Below are 27,595 nucleotides of genomic sequence, written 5' to 3' on the forward strand. Positions count from 1 at the left end.
CCGACGCGGGCTCGGAAGCGAGACGGAACCTCGAAGGGCGATCGTGAGCTTAGCCCAGAGAAGAGGCACCAGTAATGATGTCGACCAGTTCGTTGGTGATAACAGCTTGTCTGGTTCTGTTGTAGAGAATAGAATACTTGTTGATCATGTCACCAGCGTTCTTGGAAGCGTTGTCCATGGCGTTTCTTCTAGCGGAAATCTCGGCAGCGTAACCGTCGGCCATGGCAGCCAAAATTTGGTTGGCCAGAGTGAACTCGAACATGTCCTGGGAAACCTTGGAGTCAGCGTCAATTTCGAACTTGGCGAACGATGGGGACTGCTCAATGGCTGTTTCGTTGAAGACAGGCTTGACACGAGGCTCGAACGACAGCGAGGAAACTGGGTCGTTGTAGAAAATGCTAATCTTGGAATAGTTGCCGCCGCCCAGCTGCAAGATCTTGTTGGCTATGAGCGAAGACTCTTCGAAAGTGGGGGCCTCCTTGCCAATACCGTTGAAAGCCAGCTTGACGCGGTCGCTGTGAGTTCTGAGAAGTTGAGCCTTGACCTTGTCACCGACAGCCACGACGTCCGCACCTGGGGTTTTCGCGAGGTAGTTTCTAACAGCCTTGGACAGTTGCGAGTGGATCGAACCACACAGACCCTTGTCGGAGGTCACAGCAATGACTAGGTCCTTCTTCTCGCCTTCACCCTCTAGGGGCTTGGTCTCGGCACTGTCGTAGAACTGGCGCTCCGCGCTGGAGTACTCCCTAGCGGTGACCTTGGCTCTCTCGGCCTTGGACAAACGGGTGGACGCAACAATCTTCATGGTCTTGGTGATCTTTTCGATGTTCTTGATCGACTTCAAACGCATCTCAATTTCCCTTAGCGTAGCGAAAGTTCTAGCGGGACCAGCTACGCTGCGCGCGCAGTTAGCTCCAGATCTAACAAACATGGTTCGATGGTCGAATTAGCCTCACGAAGCGGTTTCTAACGGGTGAACCTTGTTTCGATGGTTTAACTTCTCTGTATACTGCCTGCCTGGTATTCCATAATAGGGACTTAAAATTTTTAGCACCTTAGAGTGAGCTATGGGCGGGTAACTAAACAAATGTAGGCTTCTGATTGGCCGAAACTGAAAGCTCGAGGGAGAACACGCGCTTGAGCAGCATCACGGCGCGCGAAGCAACTCATCGTGTTTTGGGAGCCGAATTGCAATGTTTTAGCCACATTTCGGGCTTGCTGGATTAGTTTTAACCGCAGCTCGCAAGTTTCGAGCGCGCGTCAAAACGCAGCGAACCGACCGTGGCGCCACGTGAAGAAAAAGAAACTCGACTCCAAAATTAAGCTACTTATATGTACACATCGCACGTGACGAGCGTGCATGGCAACAATGTGTCATTAAAGAACGCCATACTTGGAGGGATGCCGATGCCGAGAGGACGCTGGCACCGTTTTTGAAACCTAAACTTGATCCATTATAGGCGCACGAACGTATTCGCTGCCTCAGTTCACATATAGCCTCAATTGATCTCTAACTTGCCCCGCGTCAATCATATTTCAATTCTGATTTTGACTATGAGAACACAAACGCTACTAGTCTACGCAAGGTGGAAATTCGAGCCCCGAAGACGTTCTAAAGTGCCGCCTTATTTTCGTCATTGGTGTACGACATCTGAGAGCTCTCAGGTTTTTGATGTCAAGATAAAAAAAATTATAAACACACGGGTTGTTTATGAACAATTATCAAGAACAAGGCACGGTCCATCCTCCTGAAAGGCATAAAGAGGTAGTCCGGTGCGGTAGAGCAGTCGAAAAGTTACACAGAGGCTACAGAGACTGATAAAAGCTATGGGTAGCGCGAATGAGGACAACACGCGGCGCGGTCTAAGCTCACTTAGCACACACCTGCGAGACCTGAACGTGTTTGATAAGCAGAAGCTTCCGCCAGTGATCCACGGTAGAAAAGCTAGCACCTACTTACGTATTTTCCAGGATGATGAGCATACACACAATAGAGAACCACAGGGCGCAGTGACCAAGCCCGAGGACGCCAGGGCAGAACCGGTAAGTTGGAAGATGCCGTTCCACCAGACCAAGACCCTTTTGCATGGCCACGTACACGAGCCTCGGCTGTCGCTGGGCCGCCGGCACTCGTTCTCAAGCTCCGATGTGCACCACAAGTCGCGTCGCGGGTCTCTGAAGGAGAGAAACACACAGCCCTTTCACGGCTACAGGCCGCCGAGGCTACCGAAAAAGGCACAGGTCGGAAGCGGCTCTCAGAGGTACCCTCTACATTCTGCAGAGGGCTTGCAACTTCATCACGAGAGTGACACAATCCCGGAAGGCGCGTGCCCGCAGCTGGCGCAGGCGCAGCAACGTCCCCACGCTCTTGCCGAAAATTCCGAAACTGGGGAAGTCGACAGCCAGGGAAACAAAGCCAAAACGCTGGCCCTTAAGCCGATTTCGTCGGCCACATATTACCCACATCAAACACACAACGAACTGGCCGATGGCACCGCACCAGTTACGCTAGCACATTCGGCGCCGTCCGTGCCCCAGCGAACTCCACTGAAGACTCACCAGTCTCAGCCCGGAGTTCCACAGACAACTAGAAAAATTGAGAGCAGGCAACAAGGCTCGAAGTCAGAAGACGAGTCCGAGCATGACGAAGAAGAGGTGTACCCTCTGGCAGTCGAGCTGCAACCCTTCAACAATAAGGTCGGTGGGCACACCGCCATTTTCAGGTTTTCCGAGAGAGCAGTGTGTAAGGCTCTTGTAAGTAGAGAAAACATGTGGTATGAAAACATCGAACAACAGCATAAAGAGCTTCTACAGTTTATCCCACGCTACATCGGTGTTCTCAACGTTAGACAACATTTTAACTCCAAGGAAGAGTTTTTGCAGGAAGTTGAACGTGAGAAGAAGGCCAAAATAATAAAGAAGCAACAAAAGATGGACTCTCTTTCAGTTGATGGACCATCCCAAAAGGAGACTCGCTGCGCGACCCCTCCTCTTGCAATGAAAAACCCGGAGGTAGTTCTTGATGATAATAAGCATATAATTCCGGACTCTCTGTGGTACAAGTATTCTCACTCTCCAGAATCCGCACCAAGCGATTCTTTCCTTTCTTCACATAGCATGGAAGACCGCAGCTCGAGGGGATGGGACTCTGGGTCGACTGTCGTCAATACTAAGCTCCAAGAATTAGTATTGAAGGAGGTTTTCGCCCCAACCAAACGATGTGCTCACGCAAGGGTATCTTCGTTAGGTGAAAGGCAGCTGCCTCAAGGAAGCGTCTCATCTAACAACCTTACTTCCTTCAATAATGACAGAAGAAATTCTGAGGAGCTGAAACAGCCAGACAGTACATCTCCTTCATCACCCATGCTTAACAAGTCAGCTAAGGTTAGCATCGCCAACGCTATAGATTCTCATAGTTCTGTCTTGGATTTGAAGCAGTTTAATGAGCGAAAGCTGGCTCAGATAGATGCTGAGACCAAAACTCTGTCACAACAGAAGCCAGACGAAACACTAAGGTCTTCAAGTCCTTTCCACAAATTTGCTGAGGGACAAACAGATGACGAGGGGGTGTTTACCATGGAAGAGGACTGCCCACGCACAAAGGAAGAGCCACCCAACGAATCCGTCTTATTTGAAGAGAACTCGCACACTATTGTCTCAAAGTTCATTTTGCTCGAAGACCTCACGCGGAAGCTCGATAAACCGTGCGTCCTGGACTTGAAAATGGGCACTCGCCAATATGGCGTTAGCGCGAACAAGTTTAAACGTCTCTCGCAGAACAAGAAATGCCGTCAGACGACTTCGAGGAAGCTGGGAGTTCGAATTTGCGGCCTCAAGATTTGGAGCAAGGACTACTACATCAAGAGGGACAAATATTTCGGTAGACGTGTCAAGATTGGCTGGCAGTTCGCGCGCGTTTTAGCCAGGTTTCTGTACAATGGAGAGCAGATATCAAGCATAGTCAGCCAAATTCCTCGAGTAATCTCGCAACTGGACAAACTATATGCAGAAATTTCCAAGCTAAAAGGATACCGCTTGTACGGCTCATCACTCCTCTTGATCTACGATGGCAATGGCTCGTCCAGTAAGAAATGCGAGGTGAAGGTCAACTTGATCGATTTTGCGCAGTGCGTGACAAGCGACGACGTCGCCACAAGCTGGGACTCATTCCGCATCCCACCAAAGTCGCCGGAAACCGAAGATAGAGGTTTTCTGCGAGGAGTGCGCAGCTTGAAATTTTACCTTCAGAGCCTTTGGAACTACCTTACCGGTGACAGTCCTCTGCTCTTTGATGACGCCTTGAACGAATACATACAGTGCAACAAAGAGAGCTTCGAGAAGCCATGGGATTGGCTCGATAACTTCGACCAGGAGTCCGAGTTTGAGTTTGATGACGCGGAGAGCGAACTTCGCAAGAAATGGCGGAAATACGAGCTTATCTTTGATGTCGAGCCCCGCTACATGGACGACGCTGAAATCAGCGAGTAGCCTCTCTTTAGGAGCACCAGTTATTACATATCCACAATTAATAGAAACAAATTCTCTTTAACAAACGAAGCAAGATAGGAAGGAACAGGACCACAGAAGAGTACCTCTACAATACTGATTGTTTGAACGACAATAGTGTCATGGAGCTTGGCGTTTAGAGCTTCCGTAACAGAACTTAAGTTGTTCTAAGGTTGAAATTCACTCTCCCAGCTTAGAGAGACTGGCCCCATGTTGGAGAGACGGGGACAGCCAAATATACTGGTTTAATTTGTTTAGCTAAATACAGAGTGTAGATGTGTTAATTTCCTTCTTGCCGATGTTTATATACTTCCATGATATCCGGGTAATACTATACGAATCAAAGATTTGACCACTCCATAAACAAGGTTCTTGAAACTCAACTGCAGTTGTGCTGGATACCGCCCAGACGTGGTAGACCTTCCAAACAATGTCCGAGAAGTCTAGAAAGGGAGAGGATGCCGCCCCAGTTCTCTCAGAGGGTGACAAATATTTTATCGAACAACGAGAGATGATATTGCAAGACATAGGGCAGACAATGGACTCAATCCTGAACAACTTAAATGGGCTGAACATTTCTCTAGAGAACTTTATAGCTGTTGGGAAGGAGTTTGAAAACGTTTCTGAACTATGGAGCACTTTCTATACAGGAATCTCTGGAGAAGCCGAAGCGGTTGACACGGTTGCCGTCAACGAGCAGGAGAATCTGGCGCCTGAAGAGTAGGAATTTAGGACAAAAACGCGCAGCAGATTTGTTCCATACGCTCTGAGATACAACAAAAGAACCACTGTCCAGGGCCGGTTGGGAAAAGCTCCGCTGAAGGCCGCAAAGCGCCAGAGACGTCTAACGCGAGTGCGCAGTAGCTAGTTGTTTGTCACAGATCACGGGAAGTTAGAAGCAAATTGAAGTTTAATGGCCCGTTCCCATGCCTTGAGTGCTGCGTCGCGCCACTTCGTGCATCCTGACTCGCTTACGAGAGCGCGCACTACCGCACTTCGCAATTGGGATGCCCCTAGCTGGCAAAGGCGTTTTCATCTCAAAAGATGCAAGGCCGGGACTACTGAGGCCAGCAACTGCTGGATAAATTATTTTTTTGGTACTAAGCGATAGGCGAGTTTCAATACTTGAAGCTTGCGCAACGCGGTCGATATTTAGAGCATCAATGCATTAGCGGATTAAGCAGTGATGGTTGCCGTACGTCATTAACTCCACCAATTTTGGCTATATCAATCTCACGGCTAGCTTTGTCCTGCCAGTATATTGTTTTTACCGTCGCATTTTGCTTATACTTCAAGTAGCAATGACCTGAATTTAAATTCTGTAATGAACATGGTTGAATGCTCGCAATAATGACCTAAGTACAACAATGGTATTAGCCTTGTCAACAACAAGGTCTCTTGGCCCAGTTGGTTAAGGCACCGTGCTAATAACGCGGGGATCAGCGGTTCGATCCCGCTAGAGACCATATTTTTTGCTCGGCCTCTAATTGTGATTACTTGTTGAATTTGTCGTGTAGATGGGGTATTAACTTCGAACTCTTGCGGGAGAGGCCTGCTTTATAGCGAACTTTACTCGAATCGGTCCGATAGCATGCGTGGTTTGTCTTGTTGATGAGGTCTCGCAGCGGTTTGTGCACGGAAACATCAGGACTCTGTAACACAGAGCGCTGGCACGATAGCACAGAGTTTGGCTCTGCTTGAGTTGGGCTTGGCACGCCATCCAAAGGCAGCATTGGCGTGATGACCGTGTGAAGTTTTGCAGCAGAAATTTCGTTTTGTTGCAGCCGAGAATCACACAAGACAATCTCATCGCCGGGTGAACCAAGGGGCTCCAGTACGTCGGAAGAGCTAGGTTCGGTTACCTGCTGGGATCCAGGTGCTGGCTGGCTACCAGGTTTCACTCCCGTTCCTTGCTGACAAGGAGGAGAACCGGCAATGCCGCAACCATGAGCGCCGGAAGCCGCGCTTCCCAGCGCGCAGGGCGCACTTTCAACATGGCATATGGCAACGTATCCCTCGGAAAGGCGATTATCACTCTCACTAGACGATCTTTCACACTGTAAGCCCGTTTCAATTTCGCACAAATCTGAAATACTAGCCGCAGAGGTTTGCCTCGATTCGTCAACAGCTCTCAGCGAGCGCTCAAAGTCATGCCCAAAATACCCGGAGTCATACTCCGAGTTCTGCAAAGGAATACACGCAGTTTGGGACCTTTTCAGCTCAGGATGATTGTTTGAACTAACTTTCGCCTCAGTCAAGCTCCTGCCTCCCCGGAGCTGCTGGAAGGAAGAATCTTGAGAAACCCTGACAATCGAGCTCTCCTCAGCTTCCAAGCTAACATCTGCTTGGAGTTCCTCAAAGCTCCTTTCCGCATCAAGGTTGTCTAGATGGACGGTATTTGGCCTGTAGTGCGCGAAGCTTATACCATGAGGTACCACCCCCACTGTTCTTGATCTTCTAGAGCTCATTAAGTTGATAAAACGCTGGTATACTTTACCTGTTCCTTCCAAGATCTGTAAAGTGTGTTCATCTTAGCTCGGCGGCTAAAATTCAAGTCAAATATAGAGACAGTAATCACTAAACACGATTCAATCAGTTCAACTATTATATTCCTTCTAATCCCAAGAACTTCAATCATCAACAACAAAACAACAACTTCGCCAAGAAGATGTAAGAAGCGGGAGCAGTGGGATCCAGAGAGCTAGCCTAGATCTTACCAGAGCTTGGATTTGGCAGCAAAACATATAGCGTTTAACTCCCGGTAGGAGGAAAACGGTTTGTTGCAGAAAAGACCTCCCATTTCATAGCCTAGCGTATGTCTTGTTAGCGCCATATGCCACTTGGGTATGTCGAGCGTTGGTCGGTCCCGTGCTGTACGGCATATTCTTGCTCTGTAACCGCGGTCTATAGGGAAGGCTATTATACTCCTGGGCTCGGGAGCAGTGTTAGTTTATGTTACGCAAGCCGGGGGCAGCTAGCAGCAAACGCCGAGGCATTCCCTATCTCCTCAACACCCCAACACCTTAGCGCAGCACGTTAGTGCAATGGGGCGCTGCGCTGTAGTGGGTCTTGATGCTCGTGGACTTGGCCTTTTTACACACGCAGCCGGCGTTGCCTCGATAGCGTGTGCACTTGATTGTTTCTGGAAACGGGCGGCTATTGGTAGTTGCGAGGTTATCATGGACTTGGGCGCGGCTCGCAAAACGGCCAAGTGTCGCATAAGCCGTTTTCATGGTTAGTCCCAGAAACCCACTTCTCCCGGTGCGTCGGCACGTCTTACCTCCTGAATCCAGGCAAGCGCTCGCTTGCAGCGACTGTTTCAGTAGCAAAAAGGTGGAAACTTCCCAGATCGAGTCCCTATAGCTGGAGCGTCTTCGGCCCACCATAGCTTCCACTTCGAACCTTCAGTCTTTTTATTGATTTTTGCCTTTCACCCCAATCAAAAATCATTCAGTGGCACTGGTGCTGGCTACTTTGCACATTCGCTTGGGTATGGAATGTTAGGCTCATAAGAGGGGCCTGCTTTTCCGCGAAGGAATTGCAGGTAAGTGCTGTGTTGACGCGAATGCGCCGCTTCAAACTGCACGCTACTTCACGAGCCATGGGGCCGTCTTATGAAAATACTCAGGAGACTTTTCCCGCGCAACGGAATGTTTTGTGTCTGGTTTCTCACAGACGGCTATACACTAATTTTTGGAATACTTTTTCTTTGCATAAAGAATAACCATCGCTTGCAGGTATAGGAGCTTAACTAACTCACGCCAGCTCGCTTCCTTCCCCTTGTTGTTGACCAAGACATCCCGCATGTTCCTTTTGTTTATTTTGCATCTATGTTGTTGAACAAGAACTCGCACTTGCAAAAACTGAAGGCCGAATTGACAGTAGTTCTCTTGCACATTCGTCGCGCTAGGTCATCGTAGAAACTGCCAACCGTAGTCTTCCAGAACCGCTATGGACCACCACTCAAGCAAACGCCTGTTCTTGTAGAAGAAATCCGATAACATTATAACTAATTGTTAGCCTATAATTGGAAACGGTGCGACAACAGCTGCAAAGAGCTTCTTGGGAAACCATTTTGAATGCAGATGTGGAGGCAAGCAATGCTCATCTAAAGGTCTCTCATGGTGATTGGCCCTAAAAGCCTATGATACCTCTGCTGCTGTGCGGCTAATCTCGAGTGAACCAAACTTCGTTCATTCAAAATGTCCAAACGTGCAAGGGTCGCTCGTTCGGTGGTCGCATCCTGCCCCCTTCGACAGATATACAACATGCCAAGCGCTGGTGCGTCGAAGCGGATTTATTCAAAGGGGGATTCTATTATAACCACAGAAAATTGCAATCTCGCTCGACCAGTACAGCCGAAACACGGACTATGTTCTAGCAGGCGTGCTTCTCTCAGTACCTAAAGCCCAAGGACACCTTTCATCGACTTTTCTAGAAGAGACATCGCTTTGGGTCATCGTATCTTGGTGATTTCGGGGATCGAGCGCCATCAGTTGCGCTCCTCGTTCCCGGCCTCTTTGAGGAGAGGCCCTTCCATCCGCCGAGGACGAGCGTTAAATGAACTTTACTTGACTTTCCAACGCTGGTGCCCTTGATCTAGCACCGGCCAACATGTCCGCGCAGTTACAGAGAAAGCAAAAAGACAGCAGCGGAAATTCTAGTTGTGCGAGGTCCGCTCGTTAGTACTGCTAAGCAGCGATCTCACAAGTTTTCGGACCACTGTCATCACTATTGGCAGCGGAAGCTCTTTCAATGTTTCCTAGAGTCGCACTCAGATTACTTCATTGAAACCTGCTTACCGATCAAGTTAGTAGTAATCGCCATGAACCATTGCACCCTAATAGAGTCATAACTTGTTTAACCATTTCGATAAACTTTCCACGAAATGCGCTTGATGCAACTCTGAGATTTAGATAAGCATTGATCAACCATGTGACGTGTTGTGCTACCGTTTAAATAATAAGATCTAGTCCAGTAGAAGTACTAATAATAATCTGCTGATACATAAGGGTCATAGACACAATTAAGACATAGATCATTAAAAATAATGGCTAGCGACGAAACTAAGAACCCCATCATCTGTATGCGACTTGAGAGGGGTAACATCTTTCAATCGGGGAGTTTTATTCAAACTTACTAACCTATTATGCTATAGTTGCTCCAGAGACGTATCAGTACAACAAGGACTCTTTGAACGAGAGCGAGTTGGCACAAGACCCCATTGTCGAGTTCACCAAATGGTTCGCGGACGCTAAAAATGACCCCACCGAAATGATTCCCGAGGCCGTGAACTTCTCCTCAGCAGAACTTCCCAGCGGAAGAGTATCTTCCAGAATCTTGTTATTCAAAGAACTGGACGAGCGCGGGTTCACCATTTATTCCAATTGGGAGACTTCGAGAAAGGCGCAGGACATTCGAAGCAACCCACAAGCTGCCCTCACCTTTTTCTGGAGAAATCTGCAAAGGCAAGTTAGAGTTGAGGGTATTGTTGAGAAGGTTAGTAGAGAGACATCGGAGCGGTACTTCAACACGAGACCCCGTGGCTCTAAGGTTGGTGCGTGGTCCTCGCCTCAGTCTGCTCCACTCAAAGATCGCGCTGAGCTCCAAAAGCTTGTGGATGATAACGAAGCCAGATTTGAGGGTGTGGAGGAGGTTCCATGCCCCGACTTCTGGGGCGGTGTGAGAATCGTGCCTCTTATGATCGAGTTCTGGCAGGGCAGACCAAGCCGTCTGCACGACAGAATCGTGTTCAAGAGAGAATCTGAAAAGGACCCTTGGCAAATGTTGAGAATAGCGCCTTAAAAGTAACTATGCATTTTAACTACTTTAGTGAATTTTCATGCGTGCATGCCTTTAATTGGGTGCTAGTATGTCGGGGGTCAATATAACTGCAATCGCAGTGTATATACTTTCGTTGTACCGCTTTATTTCTTGGGAGAAAGCTTCAAGTCTCGGAATCACAAAGGCCCGTTCCGCTTCTTGTAAGCGGACCTTATAGTGCATTGCGATATAGCAGTAAATGAGGATAAAGATGTTTTGATTGAAGTTGTGTTGATTGGACTCGTCAGATGCTGCCTGCAGGTCCTGAAAAGTGCGCTTTAGTCGTTCCATCAACGGATTTTTATCTTCAAATACAGCATCGTCTTGCTTTAGGGCCTTTACTAAATTCAGTGCCAGCCCCAAGTACAAAACGAAGATATCCAACAATTCGCTCTCTTGTTCGTCGAAAAGGAAGCGGTCATACGCAAGCAAGAATTCTAGTGAGTTTGTCAAAAGAACTGTTTTCTGGCCATCTTTTAATTCAGCAACTAGCGTACTCTCGTTGGTCATTTTAACCAAAGCTTTAATAAGGCTGTCGTTGCGCGCATGAGGCTCAAAAAGCGGTACCAGAGCTTGCATCATGTTTTTGTAAGAAGTTGAATGGCCCTCTACTGTCTCCTTTGAAACCAGCTTTTCAACAATTGGTAAAATGGTGTCAACATACTCGCAACTGTTTTGCAGCAAAGCTGTAAAAGCATCAACAACATTTTGATCAATCTCTTTTTGGTGTCCTAAGAAAGGCGGCCACAGCAAAAGAGCATAGTAGAGACCTGGTTTTGATTCTGTTGCATTTAGAAATTCAAGGTAACTCATTTCGGTGAATTTACTCCCTTTTATTTTCAACGTTCCACTTTTTTGAGATGTCAAGGGTAACACAAATTCATAAAGGTTCAGCTCCCCCCACATAGGGTCGTCGGCATCTAATGGCAGTTTTGAATATATGAAAGCACATAAATGCCGAAGGACCGGGTCCTCGCAATTTCCTAAATGCAAACACCACTGCCAAATTTCCTTTCGGCTGTACTTCATCACATACTCGAAGAAACCGGCATTGTTTATCAGATTGAGTACAAAAATAAGAAGGTTTGATGTCTTAGCCGCCAATGTCATCTGTGCTTCTTTTTGCATCATGAATTCTAGATCATCCTGGTATTTCAGCGATTCGCCCATCGTTTTCAAATGATTGAAGTGATGTGTGGAGGGTTCAGCGCTATCATGCGATTCTTCTGGTGGCTCAACCGTCACTTCCGGTTCATCTTCGCAATGCAACATCGTTCTGCTTTTCCCATACATAACCTTGTTGTCGGTGTCATCAGGTGTGCGAGCGTCTATATCGTCTTGCGTTCCAGACGACTCCCACTCAGATTTTGCATTAGACTCGCCGCAAATTCTTGATAACATAGAGTTTGCATCATCAATTGTACTTTGAAAGCTCTGCTCAGCTTGGCTCGAAAAAAACGCGTCCACGGCATCGTACTCAGCTTCCTCGCACGCGTCGCTATCAGCCTTCACTTGGGCGGCTCGTTTCCTTTTTTTACGAACAGGTTCGTCAAGGAAGTCGAATATATCAAGCCCTGACGTCTTCTCTTTAGTAGTGTTTCGCTTCTCTCCTGCATTTAGCGCGTCAGCGTCGAAGCTTGACTTTGGCGTCACTGCTTCCATGGCCTTGTCACTCGTATTTTCTTGAAAACTCTCCTCTTCATCACTAAACTCTTGCAATTGAGTCTGATGGGGCCGGACAAGGCTCCTGAAGCGCCCGCGTTTGCCGTAACTTCTCATTATTCATTCTAAGTTGACGCGTTTGTTAATACAGTAATTAAATCAAACAAAAATAAAACTTGAAGTCTCTACTTCAGTTTTCGGCAAAAAGGAATTTCCCGTTGGAATGTACGGCGACCTTGGTAGCAAGCTAGTTCTCGAGGCCAAGAGAGCCCAACAGCTGAGTCAGAGTTCTGGCTCTGACCAGTTGCCGTTGTACCAAGATGATCTTGTAAGGAATATCTTAAGAGAAATAGCACACTTGAAGAAGAACGCCGAAATTCTCAAGTCGCAACAAGAGCTGGAAAATTTCGACAATAAGGTTGCGAAGTGTCAGTATTTCGTTACTTTGCTCTGCATGGAGCGCAATAAAAGATGTTTACTTGCGTACCAAAAACTTCGAAGCGATGCGTTGGACGCAGCTGCGTGGAACAGGAACGGGCTGGACGCGATGTCCTCACTTAACACTGCCAAAGACGGTAGCACTAATCTCTCGCACCATGAGCAAGAGTACCTAAAAGACTATGTCCAGCTCATCACTGATATGAAAAGTGGAGATTACACAGATATTGACTTATCTGGCAGCCTCACTCCGCCCAGCGATGTGTTCATAGACGTGAGAGTGCTTAAAGATGCAGGCGAGATTCAGACCGAATACGGTGTATTCAATCTGATCAAGGACTCACAATTTTTTGTTAGACAAGCCGATGTTGAGAGACTTATTCAGCAGGGATATTTACAGAAACTTTAGAATCCTAGGATGTTACTAAAACTATTGATATTACCGCTTACTAAAGCCTGCTGTGAGATGCCGATACATAGCATCTCCATTTGGGGTCTAAGGCGGCAAACCCGCAGGACAAAATCAAGCATGCTAGTCCCGAATCAGCAGAAATAGCTGGTTGAGCGTCTGGCCGGGCACTGAGTTGGAAGTATGCTTGGAATAGCCTCTAGAAACCAGTTTCTGGCATTGAAATAGACCAATGAGACGGGTATCTTGGCACGTGATATAATACACCGAAAGACGAACACCAAAAAATTTGTTCTCTGAGAGTTAATCCAACGACAAGAGACATCGCTTCAGCATCAACAACTACAGTCTGTGGACCATGTCTAGTGCTCCTTTGAAACAGTACTTCCAACTGCTTCCTGACAAGCTCAGAACGTTTTTTAAGAAGTACCCGCCTAATGTAAAATACAGCGACAAGGCTACTTCAACGGGTGCGATTGACGCCAATCCATTTCTGGCCAACAAGCATCCAATAACCGGAAAGTACCACAACCCAAAGTATTCATTGAGGCGTATGAGCGACTTGTACAAGCTCGCTCATCAATACGGATTGCAAGAACTTTTACCCCCAAGTAACAAGCTATTCTTCGACGAAAAGTACGAAAAGAAGAAGCTGATGAAGGGCGTGCTGATTCCAAAAGGCCACAAACATGAATTGGCGCAGTCTGAGAAGATGCAGAAGATGCGTGAGGCTATCAAAAATGCAGACCAGTACATCCTGGAAGTCAAAGGTCGTAAGTACATGAAGAAACTTGAAAAGAGGAAGGAGGAAAAAAGGCCTCGCTGGTTCTGAGCCTTGAGTAGGCTCGAGCTCTCGCCCCGGAAAAGGAATGATATAATGCTTGTATATATGAAGAAACCAAAGATGCATCAATATTGGCTAAGATACTGCAAGGCTCATGAACCACGAAATTCGCATGGTCGAAGCAGATGAGATGAGCAAACAAACGGATTCGAGATATAGAAGTCTGACATTGACATAACGTGTCAAGCGCCCGATGTCGCGAGAGTTTCATGTGGACGAAAATGTTTCGACTAAGCAGTTGAATCACCAATCTACGTCCCTTGTAATACCGCAGCTTGCAAGGACCAGAATTCACAATTCTATGTACTACAAGATCAACCTCGACCCAGCATCTCTGCGAGGCGATACCATGGTCCAACTGTCTAAGACAATGATGCGCGACTTTGGCACGTGTCGTGACAATGCGCGCCGTATGGCATTGGTCTGCGGCGGCGTTGAGTTCAAGTGCTTGCTAATGAAGCTAGTTCATCTAAGGCCTCAATGGGGCCAGATTGTCACCATATTGCAAAAGGGAAACGAGCGGTCGTCAAAGTTTGACAACAAATATTTGGTGGTTCTTGTCCTCGTCTATCTGCGAATACAATACTACTTTTTGCCGGACACCTCTGATGAGGAGAAGGTGACTGGCGTCCTTAATCTCAATAAGCGGGGAAGTGTCAGTTCTGGAACCTTGCGGGGCCTCTTTAGGATCTACTTGAGTGATTATCGTAAGGTCAAGTCAATTAACCTAGAAACAGACTACTGGTATAACTCTGCTAGCAAAGTGCCAAAGACACTCCACATCGATGAAGTGGTGGACTGGCTCTGCACCCAGGATCAAATATGGGGGATTCCTCTAGGCAGGTGTCAATGGTGCAATATATTCAAAGAGACTAGTAGTGAGGAAGAAAGCAGTGATGGTAGTAGCGACAACAGTGGCGACGAAAGTGCAGAGGAAGACAGCGATAATGCAAGTAGCTAAGATCTAGTTCCATCTTTTGCAAACGACATAGTGCGCACCTACAAAAAGGCTCAACTAAAGAAAGCAGTACCAACACACAGCTTGTGTGTGCCGAAAAAAGCGTCCCATTGGCTTGAATTAATATGATTTTGAATTATACATGCATACGTCGAAGTGCCGCTCACCATCAAAGGGCCCTCTTTGGCCTCTTGACTGGGCCCCCGTTTGAGTCCATCCTTCTCTTCTTGTTATGGTCGTTAGTGACCTTCCCCGTGCGTCTCAACCGATTGAGGTGTCTTTCGTCTACTAGTAACGTATCCAAGTTCAGCGAGTCTGGCAGGATTATCTGCCGAATGGTATTGCCACGGATATTGATATACTGTAACGACGTTGTTTTTTGTTCAGAGTTGCGTTGGCCTCCACTCAGGAACACACTAGCGACTGCGCTGTTTCCGGATTTGTTAGGAAGCGATAGCTTGACATCCGTAAGAGTAGCATTCATTTGAGGCGACACAGTTTGCAGCGTTCCCCACACCGTTGTTCCATTCTTCAGCTCTATAGTGACTTGCTCATTGCGCAGTTTCATCAAAAAGTGTACCAGCTTCATCTCTTATGTATTGTGAAGCTGATTGTATATTTCGTTCTAATGATGAAGAATCAAGGTTTCTTAAATTTTTCAAAGCTACTATTAAAGTTGAGGGCGTCCTAGAGTTAAAGAAACTGAATGCAAATAGGAAGATAACCTGAGCTTATTTCTCTGAAATTTAAACTCATACGGAGCGTGCCTACTGAAGGGGTTTGTGCGTGATGCTTGTTAGAGCGTTCAGGCCACTCAAAAATGAACTTGGGTGATGAAGTTTGGTACAAATTGTCCTAAAGGCACAGTGCCTGTACAGCAGGGTTGCATGATTTCGTAGCGGGTCAAGCCTTCCCTGCACACGCTAGTTTGCCGTCGAGATGCTTTTGGGCTCAGACGCCTCTCCAAAAGCCTACATAATATAACTTGGAGCTTGGCCTTCCCTCGTAGCTCCACGGCCGCCTCCAATTATGACGCTGATAACAAGAAAAATCCAAGAAGAGCACTGTAAGCACTTTTAGATGGCAACACCTGCGCATAGTGATATGCGTTTCATTTAAGCCTGCTCTCAGGGTGCTATGTTCCCCTGAACTTAGCAAAAAGCCCGACTTAAATTGGACTTAAGGCCGCTTCGAATAGGTTGTCGCTAAGCGAGTGCATCGCGTTAAGCAGCACGCACCATTTTGAAGTAGCTTTTCTATTCTTCAAGCGTCTGCGAATTCATGTTATTCTTTCGTGATAAGTTTATCGTTATCGCATATGTCCGTTATATTAAAAATCGTATTTATATAAACGCATTAACGAAATTAAAAACCACCGCGCATGGGCTCCGTAACATGAGTGTAGCCAGCATGTCCGTTCAAACACGCCAAATTAGCATTGCCGCTAGGTACAATGTTCTTCTTACAAAGTACCCGCTATTAACCAAGATGGTAACTGGTGCAGTGCTCAGTGCGCTAAGTGAACTTGTAAGTCAATTCACTACTGCATCGAAAACACAAGATAAGGATGAGAAGCAACTGAGTATCTTGCAGAAGTTGGCGAGTGCCTTGCAGAAGCCACGTTATCGGAAGCTCCTCTCGATGTTCTTGTACGGAGGTCTTGTTAACGCTCCGATCAATCACTTCTGTTACGGCTGGATAACCCGCTTCACGAGTCGCAACGTGGCCCCAAAATGGAAACGCATGGCCCAGTTATGCGGCTCCTGGTTTATTGTGAGTCCTGTTCAGGTGTTTTTCCTTGTCATCGCCCTTACGCTGGTCAACTTAGATCAGGGTGCTTCTAAGCTGTCTCAAAAGCTAGACGCAGTGAAGTCCAGCCTCCGGAGTAAATATGGACCAATGCTATCGAGCAGTGTGATAAGTGCCACTGCATTTGTGTCTATTGCACAACAGTTCATCGCACCAGAGAAGTGGTCGGTATTCTTCAGTTTTGCGTATGCTGCTTTGAACACGGGCCAGAACATATACTTAAAACGAGGTGCCAAGGACAGTAGCAAAGAACGCGCAGAGTAATCCCAAGGAATTAACGTTTGTAAGCAGTACATACCCCGAGAGGCGAGGATTCCCTTCAAATCAAGTTGCTAACGCACCACTCTCCGCTCACTCGTTAGACTCTTTCTTTTGGGGCTTCGGCTTTGGCTTTGTTTTGGGCACACTTTTATCGCTGGAAGCATCTGCAGTTTTGTCCTTGGCCTCATTTTTCTTCTTGTTTTTAGAGTTTGGCCGCTTATTCTTGTTCTTCTTGGCTGCTTTACCTTTAGCCTTAACAGAAGCCGCTTTGCTAACATTGGCGTCTGCAGGATTTGCTGAATTTGCGGCTGCAGCCTTCTTCTCTTTGATTTCGGACTTCTTTTTGATCCTTTCTCTTCTTTGCAATTCTCGTCTGCCCGCAGCTTCGATTATTACCATGTTCTGCTTCTCTTGGCTAGTGCTTGCAGTTGTGCTTTGAGGCCTTTTCTTTTTGACTTCCGTCCCCTCAGTAGCGGCTTTATTCTTCTTCTTCTTCTTTTTCTTCTTCGCCTTTGTCGTTTCCTTCGCCACCTGCCCAGCCAGTGCAATCATAGCCTTTTCGCCCTGGGCTTTAACCCGTGCCTCTTCTTCCAGCTTGCGGCGAAGCGCCTTTTCAAGCGGCATGATGACACTTAGATCTGCATATTGATATTCTTGCTTGTGATTTTCTAAAAGGTCTAAGGACTTTAAGAACGTCTGGAATGTCCTGTCCTGTTCAATGGTCCCCTCAATTAAATCCTTGGTCTTTCTTAAGCCCTTGCTTTCTTCGGTTCTAAGTTTTTTCAAGTAAGGGCTCAGTGTAACTGTGGGAACCATGGAGTTGTTGGTATCGTCCACGAAGGTAACGGCGCTGACTGATTTAGCGAAAAATTGCAGCTTTTCGGCTTCATTGAAGGTCATGTAAGCTCGAGAGTAAGTCGGCAGCTTGAAGGGTTTTCTGGAAAAGTGCCCTTTGAAGAAGTAACGGTCCTCAACGTGTTGCTGCAAAAAATCCGAGCCTACCGCCGCAGAAACAGTGTCGAAAAACTGCTCCTCCATTAAATTGGGCGGCAGTTGCCGCAACACTAGCTTATATTGAGCCGAGGAGCGAACAGCGGCATCTTTCGACTTTCTGTACTTCTTCTTTGATTTAGAATTAGTGCTAGTATTAAGTCCGACTGCTTCTGGTTTGGGCTTCTTAGGGGTCTGGTGACCTTTTCCAGCCTGTTTCCGCCCTTGATGCTTTTTCAGGTTTTGCTCAGCTCCATTTTGGGGCCTTTCATCCATGGTCTGTCCGCGCTATCGGCCAAGGTGAAGGTTATTGTGAAGTCAGATTAATTTTTCAATAAAGGTCTATTCATCATCAGGTAAAGACATCGAGCCTAAAGGGCTTCGCATACTGAGATCCAAGACGCTATGGAAGGTGATTCTTTGAAACAATTCTTTGTCGAGGTATCTAAGGGGGACCTTTCCCTTTTAAACGTTATACTGGAGCAGAATGGTACGCTGATAGCTCGACTACAATTGGTGCTCCAAAAATATGACTCCGATGAAGACATAGAGGCGCTTGTAGAAAAGCAAAAGTTACATGGTGGTTCCTGGACGAGATTTAATATATTAATGACTAGCTTCTTAAAGCTTTGCAGAGACCTAAACCCATGGTCTTTGTGGGAAAGTTCGGACCTGATCTACACATACTACCAAGACTTGACCAACTGCCTATTGAATGACTCCTTTCCTGTCGATAATCTCGTAACACTATTCCAAACAACAACAGAATACATTGTTCCACTTTCCAGACAGCTAGACGCAAATTATCTTGCCCTAGGCACTCGCCAGCATCAATTCCTTGCGCATGTTTCTTCAATTATAACGAAGCTATTTAACAGCATAAAGCCTCGCTTCGAGGAGCCTGCCGTTAGCTTCGAAAGTCTTCCGCGGAAACAGCAGATTTTATTGTACACTGCTAACAAATTGAACAACATCTACATGCGCATAGACTCGTCTTCCTCGTGCGCTAATATTTTCAAAAATGTTAAACCAAAATCTGCTATCCAGCATTTCTCACAGTTTCCATTGCGTGAGCAAGTGGAGTACCGTTATCTGCTAGGACGTTATTATCTTCTCAACCATCGCGTGTCCAACGCATTTCATCAGTTAAACAGCGCGTTTGGCATGCTGATTACGACTTACAGGAGCAAAGAGTGTCCGCCTGCAGTTCAAAGAAACTTACAAAGAATTCTCAAGTACTTGCTACCAGCTGGCATTCTTTTTGGCAAAATGCCATCTATCCAGTTCTGCGCACAACTAAGTCAGAATCTTGCTTCTAGCTATCAGCAGTTAGCAACTGCAGTCAAAACTGGAAATTTCGCTAGCTTTCATAATTGGTTAAACGAAAACGAGGCCGTGCTGAGGCGGCAAAACCTACTTATACTACTGCTAGAGAAAGTTCCTCTTCTGATCTATCGCAACCTGGTACGGCGTGTGGTAATTGACTTCTGCTTCCCTCAAACTCTGAACAAGATATCTTATGAAATTCTAGAACACGCGCTTGCTATGTCATTGGGCAATCCGCCGCTTTCTAAGCCGATCTATACCGCTATAAATGTGCCGGAGGACATTCCCAACGTACTCGAGACCCTTGTAAATCTCACGTTGCTGAAGGCGAACTGCTTTCCACTTAGCAAACAGTGTGTTTTTCCCAAGACACAGAACATTAACGATATCTTTCCTGAAGTTAACAGGAGGCTCGTTGCCCTCTATCCGCTTAACGCAGAAGATGCGTGGCTAGACGATTAGCCTACAAATGTTAAATAGATACTTCCACTGCGCTCGTGAGCCGAGATTTCAAACACAGCGACGATTTAAATCAACAATCACGAGGGCCCTGATTTCGGGCACTAATGAAAATTTGTTGAAGTATCACGAATTCAAGCAAGGAACGGGTTCAAAAGTGGACAGAAGCCAGGTGTCACAGCGCTTTATCGAACTTCTGAACATTCACTCGAAGACCACACCCCTCGTTAAACGGGCAAGAACCTCAAAAACGAGAAATTTGATAGAGAAATAAAGCCTGAAAGGACCTGGAACTACAAAGTACGTGCTGACAATGGTGGAAAGAGGTCCCGACCAATGGCTGGAGAAGATTAAGAAATGCCAGTCTCTGAGCGAGAACGAGATGAAGCAGTTGTGTGAAATGGTGAAGGAACTTCTGATGGAGGAGTCAAACATTCAGCCCGTGCAGACGCCTGTTACGGTATGTGGCGATATCCACGGTCAGTTTCACGATCTGCTCGAGCTTTTTCGGACCGCGGGCGGATTTCCAGATCAGGTGAATTACATCTTTCTTGGAGACTACGTGGATCGTGGCTACTACAGCTTGGAGACGTTCACACTCCTGATGTGCTTAAAAGTTAGGTATCCCTCGCGGTTGACGCTGGTGCGGGGCAATCACGAGTCGCGCCAAATCACACAGGTATATGGTTTCTACGAGGAGTGCCTGAACAAGTACGGCTCTACCACAGTGTGGAAGTATTGCTGCCAAGTTTTCGACTTTTTGACTCTTGCTGCGATCATCGACGGCAAAATCCTCTGCGTGCATGGTGGTCTTTCGCCTGAAATCCGCATGCTAGATCAGATCCGTGTGCTCTCGCGTGCACAGGAAGTACCACACGAAGGTGGGTTCTCTGACCTGCTGTGGAGTGACCCCGATAACGTTGACGCGTGGCAGGTGTCGCCCAGAGGCGCCGGTTGGCTGTTCGGAAGCAAGGTGGCACGCGAGTTCAACCACGTTAATGGACTGAACTTAATCGCACGCGCCCACCAGCTGGTCATGGAGGGGTTTAAATACCACTTTCCGGAGAAAGATGTAGTAACCGTGTGGTCTGCGCCGAACTACTGCTACCGATGCGGCAATGTTGCTAGTGTCATGAAGGTTGACGAGGATCTTGAACCCACTTTCAAGATCTTCTCTGCGGTTCCCGATGACTACATTCAAGAAACAAACCACAACAATCAACGAGGCGGGTACTTTTTATAGTTCCCACGCGCGCCCGACCCGACCCCCACTGGATTCCGGTCACCTTCGCCCTGCTTACAAGGCTTGCCCACAATGTACAATAATGATCCTGGCATACAAGACTCAATCCTAATTCTGTTTTTATAGCGACGAATTGACGACCTCCATACCAATTTTTTCCATATATAAAACTCTACGCAATGTCGCAGGAAGTAACTGGCATACAAGAATAGCTCCAGCGATCTGTGGCTGCAGCAGCGACAATGCCCAGGTCTTTGTCGTTTTCCGTGGCCAGCATTCTTCTCATTTATGTCCTTGTCGCCACGATTTGCGAGCTTTCGTACACAAAGACTTTCAACCAAGTGAGCCTGAAAGCGCAAGAGAGAAACGGCTCAAAGAACAGCCAACTCAGGAGCCACCAGATACCATGCAGCGTCTTAAGCCCTACCTATTGGTCTTTCATGACTTTGCTCTGCCCCAGACCCATTAGTCGTGTCATACGAAACATAACTGTTGATCTTTGTGCTAGGGGGTAAATTGCCCCAGCTAAACTAAATTTATAGTACTCGCGTGCCACTCGGAAGAGCAGTTTAAGTGACCAAAAGACGCTACTAATCGGTGATTCTTTTAATTGAACCTTTGCAGAATGACTAGAACCTTACAATTGTACCTCGCAGCGCTTTTGCTGGCGCTAGCGGCAGCTTCTCCCGTGTTCCCAGCATTTTTTGGTTTGCCGGGCACACGCTCACAAAACAAGCCAATTCCCGGAGACTCACCTCTTGAGCAGTGCGATGCCGACGACAAGCAGCTGCTGACCATTCAGCTGGTGAACCTGTTGCCCAACCCCCCTGTAAGAGGCGAAAACGTGACAGTCTCCGCGGCGGGCCATGTCAAGGAAACCATAAAAGAGGGCGCGTACGTGGATGTCGAGGTGCGTCTGGGCTACATCAAGCTGTTGACGCAGACCTATGACCTCTGTGAAGAGCTCGAGAAAAACGACGTTGGCGGGCTCAAGTGCCCAATTGCTCCAGGCGACTACAAGATCGACAAAACCGTGGAGATCCCTCAGGAGGTGCCTCCAGGAAAGTACACTGTTCTGGCTAGAGCGTACACCGAGGATGATGACGAGATCACCTGCCTAAGTGGCGACATTTTCTTCCCATCCTATTAGATGTGGGGGAATGTCGCGCCGCAAGGACTAATCTATATTTTAGCGCAGTTCGTGCCCAGAAGGGCTCTGCCGGCCCCTACGCAATGTAGGCCCAAAGATTTGTAGACGTTGATGAAAAAAGACTGAAGAAAAGGAGTTACTGCGACAAGCTAACGCTACTTTCCGCAGACGGCTCCGTCTATACCAGTCACATGCTCTCACGCTTCAAATAATTATAATTAAAAGCTTTGATTTTGGCTTACAAACATGGAACTTGAGATAAGAGCGGACCTCCAGCAATAATGACTATGCTAACCAGAACGTTGTACCAAGCTTTACGCACTCCCGCCTTGTATAGAAAAGCTGCTTTGCCGCGCATGGCGGCGCTTTACTCTTCCCAGGGCGGAGAGCCCGTTGTGATCTCCGAGAAGGATGAGGTTAGGGTCAGACTAGAGCCCATCAAGCGTGCGGGCGAGACTCTAGAGAACAAGCGAGCGCGACTAGTTTACCAGTCTCGTAAAAGAGGGATCTTGGAGACGGACCTGCTGTTGTCGAGGTTTGCAGCTAAATACCTGAGCTCTATGACCCCAGAGGAACTAGAAGAATATGACGCCCTTCTTGACGAGCTTGACTGGGATATTTACTACTGGGCTACTAAAAATTATGCAATCACTCCCCTTCCGGAAAGGTTCAAGGATTCCAAGCTTCTGGCAAAGCTGCAGGACTTCAGCGAAAACAAAAACAAGGAGATCTTGAGAATGCCCAACCTGCACTCTAACTGATTTGGGTCAGTTTCATGGCTGCGCCGTCCGAATCTTACGATACATGCTCAGAGTGCTGCTTCTAGGAGCCGCAATTTTAAATACATGAACTTTTTTTTGGGAATACCAAAGTTAACTGTGGAACTCCATGCAACTGTACTATTGATGCTACATGCAAGGCTCTCTGGCAGCTCAAGCTGCGCTGGAGCGTTCGTCAGAGATAAGAGTCCGCGACTGGTGTTCTGTTGGAATATATAATCTTATACGAAATAGATGGAAAATTTTGGTGAAGTGCTAATCTCATAGAAGACATCGAGAGACCTTAAAGAGGTCCTAAGACAACTTGACGAAGCTGATTCTTAGCCCAGTTACATTATGTCGGGTAAAGTCCCTGTATACAGATTACCGCCTTTGCCTAGGCTGAAGGTCAAGAAGCCTATAGTCCAGCAGGAAGCCAACAAGTGCCTTGTATTGATGTCAAACTTGCTGCAATGTTGGTCCTCCAATGGCCACATGAACCCCGTCTGCGAGAATCTGGTCAAGGACCTGAAGGCTTGCTCTTCCGAAAGTGCTATGGGAAAAAACTCCGGCGTTCAAAAGAGTAACATAAACTACCACGCAGCAAGACTGTATGACCGCGTTTCAGGCAAGCCCAACGACTAGCACGCCAAATGCAGAAGCTCCGAGAGCCGGGACTTCTGCATCCCTCCTGTATATACCTTAAACTTTTCGCATTTTTAATTACCAATAACGCTTTCTCATCTACGTGCCCTTCCTGCTCGTTCAAGGCTGTCGTCAATGAGAAACCAGCCTGGATAATAATTTAACGTTCCTGCTTCCTGTAATATTTTGGCGTCAGAACTAGAAAACGCCGAAACACGGACCTCGTCCGTGGGCTCTTCCTTGCCATAAGCATTTCGAATTTCCCATTCAAAGTGATTCTTTAAGCCATTGTTATCGCGGTCTGCGCCCGGGCTTCTTTTGAGGTATGGATTAGGTATTGTTGAATTAACAGAACCTACTGAGGTAAATCCTTTCTCGTATAACCCGCATATTTCCTCATTTGAATAAAGCAGAAGGCTCCATACGTTGGAAAGGCTCCAATGTAATAATGGCTGAATTCTCATAAACTCTGGCCAGTCACTATCTGTCTTTTGAACACACTTCAGGTCTGCCCCAAAGGGATCTGTGTAGCGTATTCCTATTACGATAGCCTGGGTATGTGTGTTGTGTTCGAGGTAGTTTTTGAAAGCTTCGGGCATACTAGTTTGGTTTCGCGGTGACTCGTAGACAGATAAAAAATAACGACTTCGGGTGGTTTCAATTGATTCCTCCAAAGTCCTGAATGTTTCAGCCTGGTTAATGTATACTGTCGGTAAAGACTTGAGCGGAAATAAGTGGTATTCAGGTGGATATTGCGATACTTGGATGCTGCTCAAAAAAAACTCCCATAGGCATGAGAGGTAGAGTATCAGCAACGCCTGGCAATCTTTACCACCATTATATGAAAACGAAATCTGGTCGCTGAATGGATTCCATCTCGGAAAGATTTCTTGAAGGAAGTGGTTTCTCGTAATTCGTATGGCGACCTTTGTAGACTCAATGATGGCTGAATCGTTATTCGCTGAGAGGTAAGATGTTGTGATATTGTAGCAGTGGGCCGAAACTTCTCCTAGATTCATGGGGCTTACAAAGGGACCGCTTTATGGCGCTGTTATATTACGATTGTTCTCAATCCCAAAGCCATTATAAAGACTGTCAAGAAGATGAGAAACGTAGCACATGATGCGAATAAAGTGTTGATATATACAGGATAATGAGGATGCATTACATTAGACTCTCTTTCAGCTTCTTCAGGTACATTTCGACGTAGTTGAGATCTTGCGCGTTTTCTCGGCACCACACCAGGCCAACTGTCTGCAGGTTTTCGGATCCTTCAGTCTCCTCTAAAATTCCGTCGTTCATATACTGCATACTTTTTGCGATATAGTCAAGAAGATCGACGGTCCGCAGGTCCCCCATTATACCGTTGACACTCATCTCTTTGACGATATCTTTCAGCTGATGAATTTCTTGGAAGTTTTCCCACGAGTATTCGATCAAAAGGTTGTAGAAGTCAACATTACAAATGTTGAGATACAGCGACATGTCCGAAGCTCGCTTGCAAGCGTTGTAGACCAGAGATATTAGCGTGTATTTTCTATTGGAAGGAAAGCTGAAACTGTCACTTGTCAAAATAAATCTGATGACAAATGGCATTGTTATGTCGAAAGGCTGTGGCAGCTGGTTCGGGTCGCTGCTTGCTGATTTTTCAATATCCGCAAATGTATTTGCTGTATGTTTCTCTAGCGTAGTGTCTCTAGTACGATACTGCTTGAGGTAGCCTTCTAACACCTCGATACAGTCGCTGTCCGTTTGGATGCGCGAGAATAAATACGACATGTGTGGCCTCAAAAGTTCTTCGAGTTTTGCGTTGAGCTTATGTTTAGTTTCAATCTGGTTTAGGGTCTCTGGGCTTATTTCTCGCCCAGATGCCTTCGCCTTTGCAAGGGTGCCTTTCGAAAGGATTTTGCCAAGGTATTCGGATGTTGTTCTTGTAGCGGAGTCATCACCTGAATCTGCAAAATATGTAGAAGTCAAGGACACAGGGTACTTTCTGATGTCATCCGTTGTTAATCTTGCAAGCCCCGCTGAACCAACATTGCCTTCTGTATCAGCATCTTCAAGAAAGCGCGATAGCTTCAAGGTTTGAGAATCAGATTTCTTCTTCTCGAACACGATCTGCAAATCATTGCCCTTGTGCATTTGGTTTTGGTCGTCCTTTGTTAGTGAAATTATTGGTTTCAGCAGTTCTTTAGTCTTCTTCTTTTGCTCATCCTTTTTCATGATTTGAGAGAAGATCTGTTCAAAGAGAGTCCTCTCTTGTACCGTTGATATCTGCTCGTCTTTGAATCCACTCGCATCTGAGGTCTGTCGTTCACGAAGGGTTCTCAAGTGACTGAATTGTTGTTTGCGAGCCCCAATACCTCTATGCAGCTGCCCTAGTAGCCGCGGATTTGGTTCAAAGTTCAAACGCATCGGAACTCTATTTTCCTTTTACCTAAACATTAATTGCAGCTCAGAAGATGATATAACTATTTCAGCCAATATAATTATTGAATTAATATCTACAACAGAAAATACAAAGTCGTCGTGCCAGAAGGCAGAATTATTTCGCCCCTATTGATGAGTCTAATTAGTTACTATTTCACAGACTCATTCCCATAAACCGATACTAGAATCCTTCCAGCGCTCGTGTAGCCTTTTCAAGCCTTCTCATGCCCTCTTGAAATCTTTCAGGATCGAGAACCATATCAGCTGTTAGTCGTGACAAAGAATCCACCAATCTCTCAAGGGCTCTCTTTTCTTCCGTTTTCATTCCCAGGTTTGAAAACTCAGATCCGATGAGTGTTCCTTTAGTGACATTGAGCATTTGGGATATGGTATCTATATCAAATGAGCGCATTTCACGTTTCCGCTTTGCCTTTTGCTTGTTCTTGTGAGGGGCTGTACGAAGTTGGTGTGAGGCGGAACTCGTAGTGTTCTTCACGTGCTTCGAGTCATGGTTGGGCTTGGCTTTTTGAAATGTTTCATCCACAATGTCTTCGTAATCATCATCACTGTCATAATTTGAGGTTTGGCTCGCCTTCATCACGGATGCTGGTAGACTAGGTAGTCTCGGTGGTTTTTCGGGATCGACGCGCTCGGATGAAGGCAGAACAATAGTGTCCTCTCTGTCAATCGAAGCTTGCTTGCGATGAATTTTTTCTGTTACGGGAACCGTAGGCAGCGGTCTATGATAGTAGCTATCGTCATCGCGCTTACCGAAGTTATCTTCTTCAGTATTGTATTGGTTGTCTTGGTCTGCAGCAGAATAATAGGTACTAGATTTGTTAGTACTAGCACGCGAAACATTCTCAGTCTCTTGCAATATCTGCTGTTGGAGTTGATTTTGAATGTCCTCCAGTCCATCTTTGATGAACATATGGGACTTGGGCCTATTACGGCTTCTAGGGGGAATTGATGGGTTGTACTCTGTAGTGGAAGAGCGATCAGGGTCTTTGTTCTGAGCGCAGCTATCGAGCACCTTTGTGTGTAGCGAAGGTACGATGCTCGAAGTCATGGAATGAACGTCCCCACTATCTTTGGCTACGCCAACTGCGGATCTGTTTGTTAATGAACGTACTGGTGAGTGAAAAGCTTCGAGTGGTGACGTTCCTTTGGAGTTTTCTGCATCGCTCTCTTCCTCAATTTGATCAATATGAATTGGATTCTCTTCATGACCCTCGCCACTCTCTAAGTTCTGCGCGTAGAAGCGTGGAGCACTGCTCGAACCTGACGCACTTATTGTTGAGAAATTGTGGGAATGGCCGCTCTCGCTGGCAAGATTCCCGGACCCAATTGAAGAATGGTTTTTGGAATGTGAGCGATTAGATGCTAACCTCAAAGGAGAGCGTACACCAGACACATGTTTCAAATTAAGCGCCAATCCAACAGGAGAAGACTCTGCCCCATCTTGTTCCAACATTTCTTCACGGACGACTGTTTCTTCTGAGACAGGAACATTTACCGCAGAATAAACCACAGAAGCATCCTTTCCGCTCGGCACTCCAGCCTTTGTAACGACGTAAGATACAGGGACCCCTTCGTGTATGCTCGCCGAATAATCCGAAATAAGACTTTCCCTATTCCCAGGACTACTGTTGACGTAGCTCATAGGGCTTGAAAAGGCCGGATGCAGAGCTGGAGGACGGGAAAGCGTGTCCGTTTTAGATATTTGCGATTTGGTGGGACTGCTGGGGGTAGACCTCTGTACATATAGCGCGTCGTCGTTTCCATCATCATGAAACGAATCAATCATGGCTGAAAGCCTCTTAGTATTCGTGTTCATTGTTTCAGTTAAGAGACCACAGCTCCTTGTGATATATCAAAAGCGCT

General features: G+C 46.7%; 20 protein-coding genes and 1 non-coding gene across 21 annotated transcripts; 13 read left to right on the plus strand and 8 right to left on the minus strand.

Annotated features, from left to right (window-relative positions):
• Nucleotides 1–49: 49 nt before the first annotated feature.
• Nucleotides 50–931, minus strand: ATP3 (F1F0 ATP synthase subunit gamma; the record flags this gene model as incomplete). The annotated part of the gene is made up of 1 exon (XM_002552532.1): nt 50–931. The coding sequence occupies one exon, from the start codon at nt 929–931 to the stop codon at nt 50–52; it is 882 nt and encodes a 293-aa protein (XP_002552578.1).
• Nucleotides 932–1,827: 896 nt separating this feature from the next.
• Nucleotides 1,828–4,488, plus strand: KCS1 (inositol polyphosphate kinase KCS1; the record flags this gene model as incomplete). Its single annotated transcript, XM_002552533.1, has 1 exon — nt 1,828–4,488. One exon carries the CDS (start codon nt 1,828–1,830, stop codon nt 4,486–4,488), a length of 2,661 nt encoding a protein of 886 aa, XP_002552579.1.
• Nucleotides 4,489–4,936: 448 nt separating this feature from the next.
• DAD1 (Dad1p) lies at nt 4,937–5,230 on the plus strand (the record flags this gene model as incomplete). Its single annotated transcript, XM_002552534.1, has 1 exon — nt 4,937–5,230. One exon carries the CDS (start codon nt 4,937–4,939, stop codon nt 5,228–5,230), a length of 294 nt encoding a protein of 97 aa, XP_002552580.1.
• Nucleotides 5,231–5,898: 668 nt separating this feature from the next.
• KLTH0C08228r lies at nt 5,899–5,972 on the plus strand. Its single transcript has one exon. It is a non-coding gene; the product is annotated as a tRNA-Ile (tRNA).
• A 27-nt stretch (nt 5,973–5,999) lies between these two features.
• HED1 (Hed1p) lies at nt 6,000–6,974 on the minus strand (the record flags this gene model as incomplete). Its single annotated transcript, XM_002552535.1, has 1 exon — nt 6,000–6,974. The coding sequence occupies one exon, from the start codon at nt 6,972–6,974 to the stop codon at nt 6,000–6,002; it is 975 nt and encodes a 324-aa protein (XP_002552581.1).
• Nucleotides 6,975–9,556: 2,582 nt separating this feature from the next.
• PDX3 (pyridoxamine-phosphate oxidase PDX3) lies at nt 9,557–10,311 on the plus strand (the record flags this gene model as incomplete). Its single annotated transcript, XM_002552536.1, has 2 exons — nt 9,557–9,590; nt 9,665–10,311. The coding sequence occupies 2 exons, from the start codon at nt 9,557–9,559 to the stop codon at nt 10,309–10,311; spliced, it is 681 nt and encodes a 226-aa protein (XP_002552582.1).
• A 51-nt stretch (nt 10,312–10,362) lies between these two features.
• Nucleotides 10,363–12,108, minus strand: RAD61 (Rad61p; the record flags this gene model as incomplete). The annotated part of the gene is made up of 1 exon (XM_002552537.1): nt 10,363–12,108. The coding sequence occupies one exon, from the start codon at nt 12,106–12,108 to the stop codon at nt 10,363–10,365; it is 1,746 nt and encodes a 581-aa protein (XP_002552583.1).
• Nucleotides 12,109–12,214: 106 nt separating this feature from the next.
• Nucleotides 12,215–12,838, plus strand: PSF1 (DNA replication protein PSF1; the record flags this gene model as incomplete). Its single annotated transcript, XM_002552538.1, has 1 exon — nt 12,215–12,838. The coding sequence occupies one exon, from the start codon at nt 12,215–12,217 to the stop codon at nt 12,836–12,838; it is 624 nt and encodes a 207-aa protein (XP_002552584.1).
• A 358-nt stretch (nt 12,839–13,196) lies between these two features.
• On the plus strand, nt 13,197–13,670 carry MRPL25 (mitochondrial 54S ribosomal protein mL59; the record flags this gene model as incomplete). Its single annotated transcript, XM_002552539.1, has 1 exon — nt 13,197–13,670. The coding sequence occupies one exon, from the start codon at nt 13,197–13,199 to the stop codon at nt 13,668–13,670; it is 474 nt and encodes a 157-aa protein (XP_002552585.1).
• Nucleotides 13,671–13,875: 205 nt separating this feature from the next.
• On the plus strand, nt 13,876–14,643 carry PRP38 (U4/U6-U5 snRNP complex subunit PRP38; the record flags this gene model as incomplete). The annotated part of the gene is made up of 1 exon (XM_002552540.1): nt 13,876–14,643. One exon carries the CDS (start codon nt 13,876–13,878, stop codon nt 14,641–14,643), a length of 768 nt encoding a protein of 255 aa, XP_002552586.1.
• A 166-nt stretch (nt 14,644–14,809) lies between these two features.
• On the minus strand, nt 14,810–15,229 carry SMD1 (mRNA splicing protein SMD1; the record flags this gene model as incomplete). The annotated part of the gene is made up of 1 exon (XM_002552541.1): nt 14,810–15,229. One exon carries the CDS (start codon nt 15,227–15,229, stop codon nt 14,810–14,812), a length of 420 nt encoding a protein of 139 aa, XP_002552587.1.
• A 692-nt stretch (nt 15,230–15,921) lies between these two features.
• On the plus strand, nt 15,922–16,713 carry KLTH0C08404g (KLTH0C08404p; the record flags this gene model as incomplete). Its single annotated transcript, XM_002552542.1, has 1 exon — nt 15,922–16,713. One exon carries the CDS (start codon nt 15,922–15,924, stop codon nt 16,711–16,713), a length of 792 nt encoding a protein of 263 aa, XP_002552588.1.
• An 87-nt stretch (nt 16,714–16,800) lies between these two features.
• On the minus strand, nt 16,801–17,976 carry UPF3 (Upf3p; the record flags this gene model as incomplete). Its single annotated transcript, XM_002552543.1, has 1 exon — nt 16,801–17,976. One exon carries the CDS (start codon nt 17,974–17,976, stop codon nt 16,801–16,803), a length of 1,176 nt encoding a protein of 391 aa, XP_002552589.1.
• A 129-nt stretch (nt 17,977–18,105) lies between these two features.
• Nucleotides 18,106–19,488, plus strand: THP1 (Thp1p; the record flags this gene model as incomplete). The annotated part of the gene is made up of 1 exon (XM_002552544.1): nt 18,106–19,488. The coding sequence occupies one exon, from the start codon at nt 18,106–18,108 to the stop codon at nt 19,486–19,488; it is 1,383 nt and encodes a 460-aa protein (XP_002552590.1).
• A 310-nt stretch (nt 19,489–19,798) lies between these two features.
• On the plus strand, nt 19,799–20,728 carry SIT4 (type 2A-related serine/threonine-protein phosphatase SIT4; the record flags this gene model as incomplete). Its single annotated transcript, XM_002552545.1, has 1 exon — nt 19,799–20,728. The coding sequence occupies one exon, from the start codon at nt 19,799–19,801 to the stop codon at nt 20,726–20,728; it is 930 nt and encodes a 309-aa protein (XP_002552591.1).
• Nucleotides 20,729–21,353: 625 nt separating this feature from the next.
• NPC2 (sterol transporter) lies at nt 21,354–21,878 on the plus strand (the record flags this gene model as incomplete). Its single annotated transcript, XM_002552546.1, has 1 exon — nt 21,354–21,878. One exon carries the CDS (start codon nt 21,354–21,356, stop codon nt 21,876–21,878), a length of 525 nt encoding a protein of 174 aa, XP_002552592.1.
• A 281-nt stretch (nt 21,879–22,159) lies between these two features.
• On the plus strand, nt 22,160–22,639 carry SDH5 (succinate dehydrogenase assembly factor SDH5; the record flags this gene model as incomplete). The annotated part of the gene is made up of 1 exon (XM_002552547.1): nt 22,160–22,639. The coding sequence occupies one exon, from the start codon at nt 22,160–22,162 to the stop codon at nt 22,637–22,639; it is 480 nt and encodes a 159-aa protein (XP_002552593.1).
• A 354-nt stretch (nt 22,640–22,993) lies between these two features.
• MRP10 (mitochondrial 37S ribosomal protein mS37) lies at nt 22,994–23,281 on the plus strand (the record flags this gene model as incomplete). The annotated part of the gene is made up of 1 exon (XM_002552548.1): nt 22,994–23,281. The coding sequence occupies one exon, from the start codon at nt 22,994–22,996 to the stop codon at nt 23,279–23,281; it is 288 nt and encodes a 95-aa protein (XP_002552594.1).
• A 95-nt stretch (nt 23,282–23,376) lies between these two features.
• On the minus strand, nt 23,377–24,300 carry FAD1 (FMN adenylyltransferase; the record flags this gene model as incomplete). Its single annotated transcript, XM_002552549.1, has 1 exon — nt 23,377–24,300. The coding sequence occupies one exon, from the start codon at nt 24,298–24,300 to the stop codon at nt 23,377–23,379; it is 924 nt and encodes a 307-aa protein (XP_002552595.1).
• A 145-nt stretch (nt 24,301–24,445) lies between these two features.
• MTF2 (Mtf2p) lies at nt 24,446–25,696 on the minus strand (the record flags this gene model as incomplete). The annotated part of the gene is made up of 1 exon (XM_002552550.1): nt 24,446–25,696. The coding sequence occupies one exon, from the start codon at nt 25,694–25,696 to the stop codon at nt 24,446–24,448; it is 1,251 nt and encodes a 416-aa protein (XP_002552596.1).
• Nucleotides 25,697–25,892: 196 nt separating this feature from the next.
• NBA1 (Nba1p) lies at nt 25,893–27,548 on the minus strand (the record flags this gene model as incomplete). Its single annotated transcript, XM_002552551.1, has 1 exon — nt 25,893–27,548. One exon carries the CDS (start codon nt 27,546–27,548, stop codon nt 25,893–25,895), a length of 1,656 nt encoding a protein of 551 aa, XP_002552597.1.
• Between the last annotated feature and the right edge of the window lie 47 nt (nt 27,549–27,595).

This window comes from Lachancea thermotolerans (genome assembly GCF_000142805.1).
Source record: "Lachancea thermotolerans CBS 6340 chromosome C complete sequence".
Lineage (NCBI taxonomy): Eukaryota > Fungi > Ascomycota > Saccharomycetes > Saccharomycetales > Saccharomycetaceae > Lachancea > Lachancea thermotolerans.